Source organism: Haliotis cracherodii, unplaced genomic scaffold (assembly GCF_022045235.1).
Source record: "Haliotis cracherodii isolate W230 unplaced genomic scaffold, xgHalCrac1.p SCAF_14, whole genome shotgun sequence".
Taxonomy (NCBI): domain Eukaryota; kingdom Metazoa; phylum Mollusca; class Gastropoda; order Lepetellida; family Haliotidae; genus Haliotis; species Haliotis cracherodii.
This window is the reverse complement of record NW_027266269.1, coordinates 27,334,128-27,349,017: the sequence shown is the minus strand read 5'-3', so window position 1 is coordinate 27,349,017 and position 14,890 is coordinate 27,334,128. Positions and strand designations below refer to the sequence as shown.

The 14,890-nt window shown below is 43.0% G+C and overlaps 1 protein-coding gene across 1 annotated transcript in view; it reads right to left on the bottom strand.

The window, feature by feature from the left end:
* The window catches only part of LOC139461152 (NADPH oxidase 5-like), a 38,597-nt gene that overhangs the window by 6,647 nt on the left and 17,060 nt on the right, over positions 1 to 14,890 (bottom strand). Inside the window, exons 5-10 of the mRNA XM_071242711.1 lie at positions 12,385 to 12,595; positions 10,320 to 10,705; positions 8,184 to 8,359; positions 6,139 to 6,330; positions 3,138 to 3,270; positions 1,477 to 1,590 (exon numbers count right to left, since the gene is read on the bottom strand). Coding sequence (XP_071098812.1) covers positions 1,477 to 1,590; positions 3,138 to 3,270; positions 6,139 to 6,330; positions 8,184 to 8,359; positions 10,320 to 10,705; positions 12,385 to 12,595 — 1,212 coding nt within the window. The remainder of the gene's footprint in view (positions 1 to 1,476; positions 1,591 to 3,137; positions 3,271 to 6,138; positions 6,331 to 8,183; positions 8,360 to 10,319; positions 10,706 to 12,384; positions 12,596 to 14,890) is intronic.

Genomic DNA, 14,890 nt, shown 5'->3' with positions numbered 1-14,890 from the left:
TGTTATCTCGAATGTACCGATATCTCGAAACTAATCTTAGTTCTCGAATGCCTCACAATATAAATACATATAATTTGACCACTAGTTCGTACGTTTGTTTGTTGGTTAACGCCGCATTCAGTAATATGCATCTGAACTACGTAAATAATCGAGTATGGACCAGACAATTCAGTGACTGGCGTCACGAGCAACGATCCACGCAATTAGGAACGATGACATGTATGAACCAAGTCAGCGAGCCTGACCACCCGATACCGTTAGTGGCCTCTTACGACAAGCATGGTGAAGATCCGGGGTAGAATAAATCGTTAGAGCGTCTAACGGGATCGAGTGGTCAGGCTCGCTGACTTGGTTGACGCATGTCATCATATCCCAATTGCGTGGATCGATTCTCGTGATGTCGATCACAGGACTGTCTGGTCTGGTGACTCGAATATTTACAGACCGCCGTCATATAGCTGGAATATTGCTGAGTGCGGCGTTAAACAACAAACAAACAACGAGTTTCTTCCAAAGAAACAATGGGTATTAAGTGCAAACTAATATCTGTCCCTGACTGGTTTCGGTAAAAATTATACAAGTTTGTAAAAATATCAAGACCGCGTGCATCTCACTCCGCTGTTGCCAATCTGTCACGTAATACATGTGCACATCTACATTTGTTACACTATTTATTGATTATTCCCTGCGAAATAAGTTTCAATTAGTCATCGCATACACCTGTTGTATTCTAAACTTTTCGTACTGCTGTGAATCAATATTACACAATCTGGTGTTTGATCTGGCTGGCTGACGGTCCATACCTCTCTGTCGCGAATGTCTGGATATTCCGAAGTAGTGAGTGAGTGAGTTGGGTTTAACGCCGCTTTTAACAGTATTCCAGTTATATCACGGCGTGTCTGCTTAATGTGGGAGGAAAGCCCGAAGTGATGCATGTCTAAGACGTTTACCTCTTCGGTGAAACCCACGCGCACGGGTATGGTGCTGACATAATCGGGGCGAACCGGGATTCGAACCCACAATCATAGGTTTCTGGCGTGCCCAAGGGACGCAACTCTGCACAGCGAATCGCGGCGCCTTAGACGACTGGGCCACCCGTGCCCCCTATTCCGAAGTAACAAAAGGCTCCCGCTAGGTTCGAGACACCAGTGTCCGACTGTATTTGCAGTGTGAGTCAGCGGTTTGACCGTTCATGAGTGATTTGATAAAAATAGTAAGCGTTACTCCGTGATTTGACCACATATACTGTATACTACGGTTATAACGAACTCGAAGGGACCACTAATTGAAGTTCGTAATAACCATAGTTCGTTATAAGCATATATACAACATTTATACAACAAATGGTCGGGACTTCGGTCAGTTCCTTAGATATAACGAACCCACAATCATAGGTTTCTGGCGTGCCCAAGGGACGCAACTCTGCACAGCGAATCTCGACGACTGGGCTACCCGTGCCCCCGACTGTGTATTTACCTTTATTGACATGTGCCTTTGGTTGAGTTGTTTTCTTGGCCTCGTAAGTGTTGAAATATTCATAGAGCTTCTTTGTCCAATGTCCCGCTGACCGCACGTGCAGCCACAGGCGATCTGTGAGAAACAAGTGTAGTGCACGTCAGTGTAAAGACAGCATTCAACGTGTGAGAGGAGTGAGTGAGTGAGTGAGTATGGTTTTACGCCGCGTTTAGCAATATTCCAGCAATATCACGGCGAGGGACACCACAAATGGGCTTCACACATTGTACCCATGTCGGGAATCGAACCCGGGTCTTCGGCGTGACGAGCGAACGCTTTAACCACTAGGCTACCCGACCGCCCCACGTGTGAGAGGAACACTCATCTTGATCATATAGTGATAATAAGACTTGGCCAACACAGTCCCTTTAACGTTACTCCTTCATAAGCCCAAGTGTTCGAAACAGTTCAGGAACAGTTCGAATACAGGTGAGGTGAAATTGGGTTTAACGTCGCGTCCAAGATTATTGCACTTATATAGCGACGTGCATGTACGTGTGTGTGTTTGTGTGGCTGCTTGTACTAGTCCGGACTGATGCCGATTTATAGAGCTAGCTCACTGAGATACCATGCCGCAGTTTAACATGAATACCCGACTCAGACACAGTATACTGACTCCGAGCCGACCAGTCCTTGTTTTAGCCCCTTAATGCCGAGCGCCAGACAGGGTAACAACAAGTACCATCTTTTAACGTCTTTTGGTATGACGCGGTCGGGGATCGAACCCCGGACTTTCCGCTCTCCGGGAGGACACTCTACCACTAGCCCACGGAGGCGGTCTTAAGTTGTCTTAATTGTGTCCACTGACATACCACGCAGCAGTTTTAACGTACATAACCTACTAAGACACCAAATACCATCTTGATTCTTTCAACAAGTTTACAATTTGAATATTGATTGATTTTAAATTATATATAGCGCCAGACAGGGTAACAAGTACCATCTTTTAACGTCTTTTTGTATGAAGCGGCTGGGGATCGAACCCCCGACCTTCCGCTCTACCACTAGACCACGGATGCGGTCAGTTCGAATACAGTAAACTAGGGTTAGATTCTATGTATCATCATCCTTTACAGTTTGTAAATAGTAATAATCAGTGTCTTGAGTGTACAGAGTAAGCCAACCAGCTTCATACTGTGTCTTAGTGGGGTATTCATGTTAAACTGCGGCATGGTATCTCAGTGTGCTAGCACTATAAATCTGCATCAGTCCGGACTAGAACAAGCGGCCACACACACACACACATACACGTGCGTGCACGTCGCTATATAAGTGCAATTTATCTTGGACGCGACGTTAAACCCCATTTCTCCTCACATCACTACGGCAGTCGCTAATATAGCTTTGTGGGGCGTGCCACTGGTGCATAGAGCTACATTATGTTAAATCGAGCTAACTTGAGATAAGTATTACAGTCGAACGGCGTTGTCTCGTACTCCTGGGGACCGAAGAAATAGATTGACTTGTCCGAAGTTCGACACAGCCATCTCGACGTTTATTACCGACCTAGCCCGAACCGGACTGTGAGTTCGACACAGCAGGGAATTCGATACATCCGAGTTCGAGACAACGGGATTCAACCGTGTTGCCTTGTTGACAACTGATTAATTTAAGTCCCGTACCTTCCAACTCCGGGGCACTGCTGATGGTGAATGGATGCCATTCTGAGCTAGCGATGTCAGGAATCTGGATGAAGAGATAGTCCCCTGGCTGGAACCGCATGTTCGGCGGCTTGGATATAACAAGGTGTGTAACCTGGTGGGAACAAGGGGAATAAGTAGGGATATAACACATTGTTCTTGTAACAAGGAGTTACAGTAGGGAGATATCACATTGTTCTCGGAACAAGGGGAATACAGTAGGGAGATATCACATTGTTCTCGGAACAAGGGGAATACAGTAGGGAGATATCACATTGTTCCAGGAACAAGGAGATACAGTGGGGAGATAACACATTGTTCCAGGAACAAGGAGATACATTAGGGAGATATCACATTGTTCTCGGAACAAGGGGAATACAGTAGGGAGATAACACATTGTTCTAGTAACAAGAAGATACAGTAGGGAGATATCACATTGTTCTCGGAACAAGGGGAATACAGTAGGGAGATATCACATTGTTCTCGGAACAAGGGAAATACAGTAGGGAGATATTACATTGTTCCAGGAACAAGGAGATACAGTAGGGAGATAACATATTGTTCTCGGAACAAGAAGATACATTAGGGAGATATCACATTGTTCTCGGAACAAGGGGAATACTGTAGGGAGATAACACATTGTTCTAGTAACAAGGGGAATACAGGAGGGAGATAACATATTGTTCCAGGAACAAGGAGATACATTAGGGAGATATCACATTGTTCTCAGAACAAGGGGAATACAGTAGGGAGATAACACATTGTTCTAGGAACAAGGGGAATACAGTAGGGAGATAACACATTGTTCTAGGAACAAGGAGATACAGTAGGGAGATAACACATTGTTCTAGTAACAAGGAGATACAGCAGGGAGATATCACATTGTTCTCAGAACAAGGGGAATACAGTAGGGAGATAACACATTGTTCTAGGAACAAAGGGAATACAGTAGGGAGATAACATATTGTTCTCGGAACAAGGAGATACAGAAGGGAGATAACACATTGTTCTAGGAACAAGGGGAATACAGTAGGGAGATATCACATTGTTCTAGTAACAAGGGAAATACAGCAGGGAGATAACACATTGTTCTAGGAACAAGGGGAATACAGTAGGGAGATATCACATTGTTCTAGTAACAAGGGGAATACAGTAGGGAGATAACTCATTTTTCTAGTAACAAAGGGAATACAGTAGGGAGATAACTCATTTTTCTAGTAACAAGGAGATACAGTAGGGAGATAACACATTTTTCTAGTAACAAGGAGATACAGTAGGGAGATAACACATTGTTCTAGTAACAAGGGGAATACAGTAGGGAGATAACTCATTTTTCTAGTAACAAAGGGAATACAGTAGGGAGATAACTCATGTTTCTAGTAACAAGGAGATACAGTAGGGAGATAACACATTTTTCTAGTAACAAGGAGATACAGTAGGGAGATAAGACATTGTTCTAGTAACAAGGGGAATAAAGTAGGGAGATAACATATTGTTCTAGTAACAAGGGGAATAAAGTAGGGAAATAACACATTGTTCTAGTAACAAGGAGATACAGTAGGGAGATAACATATTGTTCTAGTAACAAGGAGATACAGAAGGGAGATAACACATTGTTCTAGTAACAAGGAGATACAGAAGGGAGATAACACATTGTTCTAGTAACAAGGAGATACAGTAGGGGGATAACATATTGTTCCAGGAACAAGGGGGATACAGTAGGGAGATAACACATTGTTCTAGTAACAAGGAGATACAGAAGGGAGATAACACATTGTTCTAGTAACAAGGAGATACAGAAGGGAGATAACACATTGTTCCAGGAACAAGGGGAATACAGTAGGGAAATAATACATTGTTCTAGTAAGAAGGAGATACACTTGGGAGAGAGCACATTATTATATAGGAAAAAGGGGTATAACGTATTGTACATTTGTAAATATGATATTTGTGTGTGCAAAAACACTTAATTCCAGTTATGTTTTTGTACGGAAGTTAGAATAAATTCATTCTGTCATCTACAGTCCTGGTTCCCCAAGATAAAATTTTGTAGTTGTTCTCATTGACAAGGCCTCAAATAACATAACCATTATATGTAAGCATTACTACATCAGTTGTTTGATCAAAGAACTGTAGTAAAGCTTTAAAAAAATGGATGACATTTGTAGATCTGATGCATATAAATATGCATGTTTTTTTCAGGTAAACAATTAAGTTGCCTGTGCGTTTGTTTGTGACGGGTGGTACCAAGGTGGCAGGATATGCTCGCCTTTTCGCGAACACCTGGTATCATCACTATTTGATAATGAGTGAGTGAGTGAGTTGGATTTAACGATGCTTTTAACAGTATTCCAGTTATATCACGGCGTGTCAGCTTAATGTGGGAGGAAAGACCCAAGTGATGCAGATCTCAGACGTTTACCACTTCGGTGAAAACCCACGAGCACGGGTATGGTGCTGACAAACCTAGAAACATAATCGGGGCGAACCGGGATTCCAGCCCACAATCATAAGTTTCTGGCGTGCAACTCTGCACATCGAATCTCGGCGCCTTACACGACTGGGCCACCCGTGCCGCCCCATTTGATAATGACTGATAAACACACGCTTATGGTATAGTCGGAATCATCCAGCGGACTCTGCTTTCCAGAGAGCTTCTTATGATTGAGTAAAGGGTTTTGTCGTCTTTCATTTAATTAACTATTACAGAAAAGTCATTAACCTTATCGCCCTCCAAGACAAGTGTCGTAGGCATTTTGGCGAGATATGGGTTTTAACAGGGAGTGCAAATATAATGGTTTATATATTTTCGCGTTAATATATAATATTTATGAACCATATATTTTCACTCCCTTGAAAAACATTCCCTGTGATGTTCACCCACTGATGGACTCCAGTACTTGAAGGTCGGACATCACAACTAACTGCCCTGGATACATGCATGTAGTAATCGAGAATAGAAACTATAAGACACATGACCTACCTCTGAGGGGAGTAGGTTGACCTCCAGGATGAAGCTGTTGCCGTATCGCACCCTCTTGATCATTTTGGAGCGGAACAGCTTCTCCAAGAGAAACATTAAACCAGGAGCGATGAACCACATCCAGAAGTATCGGCAATGCAGGATCAACAGCACCCAGAATGGAATATACAGCATGTGTGTCCAGTAGAACACCTGCGAATAGTAGCATAGAGCATGTGTGTCCAGTAGAACACCTGCGAATAGTAGCATAGAGCATGTGTCCAGTAGAACAGTGGGGAATAGTAGCATTGAACATGTGTCCAGTAGGACAATGGGGAGTGGTAGCATTGAACATGTGTCCAGTAGGACAATGGGGAATAGTAGCATTGAACATGTGTCCAGTAGAACACCTGCGAATAGTAGCATAGAGCATGTGTCCTGTAGAACAGTGGGGAATAGTAGCATAGAGCATGTGTCCAGTAGAGCAATGGGGAATAGTAGCATAGAGCATGTGTCCAGTGGAACAGTGGGGAATAGTAGCATAGAGCATGTGTCCAGTAGAACAATGGGGAATAGTAGCATTGGACATGTGTCCAGTAGAACAATGGGGAATAGTAGCATTGAACAATTGTCCAGTAGGACAATGGGGAATAGTAGCATTGAACATGTGTCCAGTAGGACAATGGGGAATAGTAGTATTGAACATGTGTCCAGTAGGACAATGGGGAATAATAGCATTGAACATGTGTCCAGTAGGACAATGGGGAATAGTAGTATTGAACATGTGTCCAGTAGGACAGTGGGGAATAGTAGCATTGAACATGTGTCCAGTAGGACAATGGGGAGTAGTAGTACTGAAGATGTGTCCAGTAGAACAATGGGGAATAGTAGCATTGAACATGTGTCCAGTAGAACAATGGGGAGTAGTGGTACTGAAGATGTGTCCAGTAGGACAATGGGGAATAGTAGCATTGAACATGTGTCCAGTAGAACAGTGGGGAATAGTAGCATTGAACATGTGTCCAGTAGGACAATGGGGAATAGTAGCATTGAACATGTGTCCAGTAGGACAATGGGGAGTAGTAGTACTGAAGATGTGTCCAGTAGAACAATGGGGAATAGAGCATTGAACATGTGTCCAGTAGAACAATGGGGAATAGTAGCATTGAACATGTGTCCAGTAGAACAGTGGGGAATAGTAGCATTGAACATGTGTCCAGTAGGACAATGGGGAGTAGTGGTACTGAAGATGTGTCCAGTAGGACAATGGGGAATAGTAGCATTGAACATGTGTCCCGTAGAACAGTGGGGAATAGTAGCATTGAACATGTGTCCAGTAGGACAATGGGGAATAGTAGCATTGAACATGTGTCCAGTAGGACAATGGGGAGTAGTAGTACTGAAGATGTGTCCAGTAGAACAATGGGGAATAGTAGCATTGAACATGTGTCCAGTAGAACAATGGGGAATAGTAGCATTGAACATGTGTCCAGTAGAACAGTGGGGAATAGTAGCATTGAAGATGTGTCCAGTAGAACAGTGGGGAATAGTAGCATAGAACATGTGTCCAGTAGGACAATGTGGACTAATAGCATAGCACATGTGTCCAGTAGAACAGTGGGGAATAGTAGCATTGAACATGTGTCCAGTAGAACAGTGGGGAATAGTAGCATTGAACATGTGTCCAGTAGGACAATGGGGAGTAGTAGCATTGAACATGTATCCAGTAGAACAGTGGGGAATAGTAGCATTGGACATGTGTGTCAAGTAGAAGACCTACGGATAGTAGCATAGAACATGTGTGTCGAGTAGAACACCTGGGAATAGTAGCAGAGAACATGTGTTTTCTCCTGGGAATAGCGGCTTAGAAAATGTGCCCAGAAGAACACCTGGGAATCGCATAGAACATTTGTGTCCAGAAATTAGGAGCCAATACATAGGCAGATATTGTTATGCCCGTAAGAAAGTATAATGCTGGCCAAAACATACTAGTCAAGCATTCAGTCAGAGGGTACACGTTTACATATCACATTTACTCAAAGTAGAAACACAGTATTTTTATGTACCTCAAAATAGCCACTCCTCCTGACGAAGGGCATGGAGCAGATGAACATGATGACGAAGATGACGACGAGCAGAACACCAGAGAGAGGAGCGAAGCCGGCCACCCAACCGATGTCCGCTTGTGTGGTGAAGATGAAGGCAGGCACTGTCAGGTTGTACTGACTCTCGGCCACCATGACTGCAACAAACATAAAGACAGGCACTGTCAGGTTGTACTGACTCTCGGCAACCATGACTGCAACAAACATAAAGACAGACACTGTCAGGTTGTACTGACTCTCAGCCACCATGACTGCAACAAACATAAAGACAGACACTGTCAGGTTGAACTGACTCTCGGCAACCATGACTGCAACAAGCATAAAGACAGACACTGTCAATTTGAACTGACTTTCAGCCACCATGACTGCAGCAAACATAAAGACAGGCACTGTCAGGTTGTACTGACTCTCTGCAACTATGACTGCAACAAAGATAAAGACAGACACTGTCAGGTTGAACTGACTCTCTGCAACCATGACTGCAACAAACATAAAGACAGACACTGTCAGGTTGTACTGACTCTCTGCAACCATGACTGCCAGAAAGATAAAGACAGGCACTGTCAGGTTGAACTGACTCTCTGCAACCATGACTGCCAGAAAGATAAAGACAGACACTGTCAGGTTATACTGACTCTCGGCCACCATGACTGCAACAAACATAAAGACAGACACTGTCAAGTTGAACTGACTCTCGGCCACCATGACTGCAACAAAGATAAAGACAGACTCTGTCAGGTTCAACTGAGTATCAGCTACCATGGCTTCAAAAAAAATGGAAACGTGTACGACAATGAAAACCAGGGCGTAGCGTGTTTATGTCAAAGAGTTTGTTCACGTAGTGAAAGAGTACCTTTGTACTATTTTCACTAGATGATTTTTTTTCCATGGAAAAAGTTTTACTGGTAAATAATTACCACGACGGGGATTTTATTCGGGGAGTTTTGAAGGTCCGGCATGAATTGCCTGCAGAAAGCGTTCCCTAACCCTAACCCTAACATAACATAACCTAAAACTTAACCCTAACAGTGTGGCATAAATTGCCAAAATAAAGCATTCCCTAACCCTAACCCTAACCCTAACTCTAACCCTAACCTAACATAACCTAAAACTTAACCCTAACAGTGCGGCATAAATTGCCTAAAGAAAGCATTCCCTAACCCTAACCCTAACGATTACCCTAACCCTAACCAAAACCCTGATATATGAATGAGGGGCGGTCGGGTAGCCCTGTGGTTTAAGCGTTCGCTCGTCACGCCGAAGAACCGGGTTCGATTCCCGACATGGGTACAATGTGTGAAGCCCATTTCTGGTGTCCCCCGCCGTGATATTGCTGGAATATTGCTAAAAGCGGGGGAAAACTATACACGCACACTCAAACTCACTCACTGATATATGAATGTCAGCGTTTGGACATTACATACAAAGTTCATTTCTTCGAATCACACAAAATGTGTTCCACAGGCATGTGCTCAATTTCACAGTCCGAGAAACGTTTACTCCGGCTATATTTGTTCTGGGTGGATCTGATTACACGTGGAACTGATCATCGTTGACATTTACATGACGCGGCTTCCACGTGACCTCAAGTGAGGTTTCACTGCACGGGTAACGCCCAGTATTGCATGCGTTATGTAAAAGCATCACTTCACAGTTGAAACCTTGCATGTTAAATTTTTATTGCACCGGTGACTAACCCACTGTCTCATTTTACAGCAGGATCTAGTGGGTCGACTCCTTGAACACCCCATCAACATCTTCATCAGTGGCAGAAGAAATGTAAATAATCTAGTATATCCGATTGAGCACCTGTAAACATGACACAATGATATAACGAATATTTGCGGATATGAGTGAGCTTTCAGCAATATTTCAGCAATATTTCAGCAATAACATGGTGGAGGATACCGGCAATAGGAATATTATACCCTTTATGCCCACGTTGGGAATCGAACCTGGACCTTCGGTGTGACAAGCGAACGCTTTAACCACTGGGCTACTCCGTTGACCTAAATGATATGATTGTACAAATTAAGCATAAAGAACACGAAATGCTGCACCGAGCGTGAGAATAATGACCGAATAAAGCATACTTACTTGCGTTCCCGATATGCATTCCAGTATGAAGAATAGTAAACAGCATGATTAAGATGCCCGTCAACTTGTGGAACATGATATGCTGGTCAAGCGGAAGCAGGTTACCAACAGGCGTCGCACGCAGCCAGGTAATACACTTCCGGAGCATGAGGACAACTATGAAGGTGCAGTCGAAGTTGAGACAGAGGCCGCATCCTCTGGCTACAATGATGCACCAGTTGGATGTCCGGTAGTTCCAGCAGCCCACAGCAAACAAGATGCAGTTGAGGAGCATCAACATGGCAAAGAAGGATATCTTGCGGAGGTTGTTGAAGAAGTAGGCTTTCGTCAGGTGCCGATTTCCCTTCTTCTTGGCTTTTGTGGGCGGTTTGAGCCATTGTTCAACACTGCAAGACAAACAGGACACCAAATCAGGCAGTGTTTCTGTAATAAATATCAATAATGATATATCAATATAATCAATATTACCAGTGAAGGCAAGACAGGCTGCATATGAAAGGAGAATCGACGGAGCCTTACAAATGTATAGAGCCTTATAAATGCACACAATAATTCAGTGCTGTTTTACGCTGCAGTCAGCAATATCATTCATCCTTTAAATGAACAGGCAAACCAGTGGTGATTTGTTTGGTTGGTTGGTTGGTTGTTTTACGCCGCACTCAGCAATATTCCAGCTATATGACGGCGGTCTGTAAATAATCGAATCTGGACCAGACAATCCAGTGATTGATATTATGAGCATCGATCCACGCAATTGGGATCGATGACATGCATCAACCAAGTCAGCGAGACTGCCCACCCGATCCCGTTAGTCGCCTTTTACGACAAGCATAGTCGCCTTTGTACGGCAAGCATGGGTTGCTGGAGAACTATTCTGCCCCGGATCTTCACGGGTCCAAACCGGTGATCGAACGCAAGAGCATCGATCCACGCAGTCGGGATACGATGCCAGATAGTCAAGTCACACAGTCATACATCCCGATCGTCCTAAGTCGTACAAACAATGGGCCAACCACGATCCAGTGTAAGATCAAACATGATATAGTGTTTGACCAAACCGAATCCAAAGTATGACCAAACATGATCCTGTGTATGAGCAAACATGATCCAATTTATAACCAACCATGATCCTGTTTATAATCAAACCTGATCCAGTGTATGATCAAACCTGATCCTGTGTAGGATCACACCTACTCAATTTTATGATCAAACATGATCCCGTGTATGATCAAACATAATGCAGTTAGAACAAACATGATCCGGTGTATGATCAAGGATGACTCAGTCTATGAATGATCATACCCAATCCAGTGTATGATCAAACATGATCCCGTGTAGTATCAAACCTGATCCAGTGTATGATCAAACATGATCTGGTGTATCATCAAGGATGACTCAGTGTATGATCAAACATGTGGCTGTGTAGATCAAACCTGATCTGGTGTATCATCAAAGATGACTCAATGTATGATCAAACATAAGGCAGTATAGATCAAACATGATCCAGTGTATGATCAAACATGATCTGGTGTATCATCAAAGATGACTCAGTGTATGATCAAACATGTGGCAGTGTAGATCAAACATGATCCAGTGTACGATCAAACGTGATCTGGTGTATCATCAAGGATAACTCAGTGTATGATCAAACATGAGGCAGTGTATGATCAAACATGATCCAGTGTATGATCAAAGATGACTCAGTGTATGATCAAACATGTGGCAGTGTAGATCAAACATGATCCAGTGTATGATCAAACGTGATCTGGTGTATCATCAAGGATAAGTCAGTGTATGATCAAACATGAGGCAGTGTATGATCAAACATGATCCAGTGTACGATCAAACATGAGGCAGTGTAGATCAAACATGATCCAGTGTATGATCAAACGTGATCTGGTGTATCATCAAGGATGACTCAGTGTATGATCAAACATGAGGCAGTGTAGATCAAACATGATCTGGTGTATCATCAAGGATGACTCAGTGTATGATCAAACATGAGGCAGTGTATCTGTAAGTGCTGTTGGTCCAGACTACCTCTTACAGATGTTCTTTTACTCACCCTACAGAGAGATTCTCCTTTACTCCGGGGTTCTTTTCAATCACCGCTGACAATTCGTCAATGGTAATCTGGCCACTGTTGTCTTCATCTGCTTCCTCAAATAATGCCTGAGTCAGCATGTCCAGTTCCTCCTCTCCCAGCTTCACCGAGCTCTCCACCATACACGACCGCAACGCCGTCCGTAACTCCTCGATGTCGATATGACCATCACCTAGAAGGAAGAACAGTGTATACATCATGTCGATATAACCATCACCTAGGAGGAAGAACAGTGTATACATCATGTCGATATAACCATCACCTAGGAGGAAGAACAGTGTATACACCATGTCGATATAACCATCACCTAAAAGGAAGAACAGTGTATACATCATGTCGATATAACCATCACCTAAAAGGAAGAACAGTGTATACACCATGTCGATATAACCATCACCTAGAATGAAGACAGTGTATACATCATGTCGATATAACCATCACCTAGGAGGAAGAACAGTGTATACACCATGTCGATATAACCATCACCTAGAATGAAGACAGTGTATACATCATGTCGATATAACCATCACCTAGAAGGAAGAACAGTGTATACATCATGTCGATATAACCATCACCTAGAAGGAAGACAGTGTATACACCATGTCGATATAACCATCACCTAAAAGGAAGAACAGTGTATACACCATGTCGATATAACCATCACCTAGAATGAAGACAGTGTATACATCATGTCGATATAACCATCACCTAGGAGGAAGAACAGTGTATACACCATGTCGATATAACCATCACCTAGAATGAAGACAGTGTATACATCATGTCGATATAACCATCACCTAGAAGGAAGAACAGTGTATACATCATGTCGATATAACCATCACCTAGAAGGAAGAACAGTGTATACATCATGTCGATATAACCATCACCTAGAAGGAAGAACAGTGTATACACCATGTCGATATAGCCATCACCAAGAAGGAAGAACAGTGTATTCACCATGTCGATATAGCCATCACCTAGGAAGAAGAACAGTCTATTCTCCATGTCGATATAACCATCACCTAGAATGAAGACAGTGTATACACCATGTCGATATAACCATCACCTAGAAGGAAGAACAGTCAAGGTAGTTGATACCTGTTGGAAGACATGGGAGGGCGGATATCTCATCGATATTATGGTTCAAAGTACAGTAAACTACGGTTATAACGAACTCAAAGGGACTACTAATTTTAGTTCGTTTTAACCGTAGTTCGTTTTAAGTACACATACAGTGAGTGAGTGAGTGAGTATGGTTTTACGCCGCTTTTAGCAATATTCCAGCAATATCACGGCCGGGGACACCAGAAATGGGCTTCACGCATTGTACCCATGTCGGGAATCGAACCCGGGTCTTCGGAGTGACGAGCAAACGCTTTAACCATTGGGCTACCCGACCGCCCCCGTACATATACAACATGAGTACAGCAAGTAAGTTCGTTATATCCGTCAGTTCGTTATAAGCGTGTTCGTTATAACCGTAGTTTACTGTATATACAATGTGTAGTTTTTGGACAATGTAAGGGTAACATAGATGTGTTAGGGAAAATAATCAACCACATTTTAAATGTGGTAGTCCAGTGCTAGTCCGGTCTATATGACTACTTCTTAATGATCATATAAATTGGCTTTAATGTTTGAATTATTGTGTTTCGCGTCTACCATGATACGATAAAACATGGTACTCGGTGTTACCCTGCCTGGCGCTCGGCAAAAACAAGCACATGTCGCCTCGGATTTGTATTGGGTATGAGTAGGGTATCCATGTTAAACTGTGGCTTGGCATCACAAACACACACACACACACACACACACACACACACACACACACACACACACACACACACACACACACACACTCTCTCTCTCTCTCTCACACACACTCACACACACACACACTCACCCACTCACATACATACACACACACACACACACACACACACACACACACACACACACACACACACACACACACACTCACATCAAATAGTTTTCATGTCTGAATAAGTTGATCTCGTCTATTATGTCAGACACGGCTAGAGATTATTTCACAATGTCATTTATGAATCCCAGATTAGTTTTAGAAGTGTCTCTCATATACGGTACGCTATTTGCTGTATGTATACAAAATAAAAAAAACACTTTCTATATACTAGAGGTATGTTTTTCAACCCTTTTATAAAATTAATTTGCTCACATGGGAGTCGGGTAACCGGTTGAATCACGGGGCACAACTCACGATGTGCGTATGACAAAGATCCCGCTCTCAAGCTTAGTCAGGTGTCGTGCTGTCCAATCCAACATATGGATGGGAAATTATTGCCACAGCTATTCGTCGTATAGAAACTCAGCACAACCAACGTAAACATTGTCGTCACGAACAAGCGCCATGTCCATGAACAATTTCACTGAAAAAAGCTTCAGCAATTATTTTCCTAATCTAACGTTTTGTGCTCAGACTGAATGA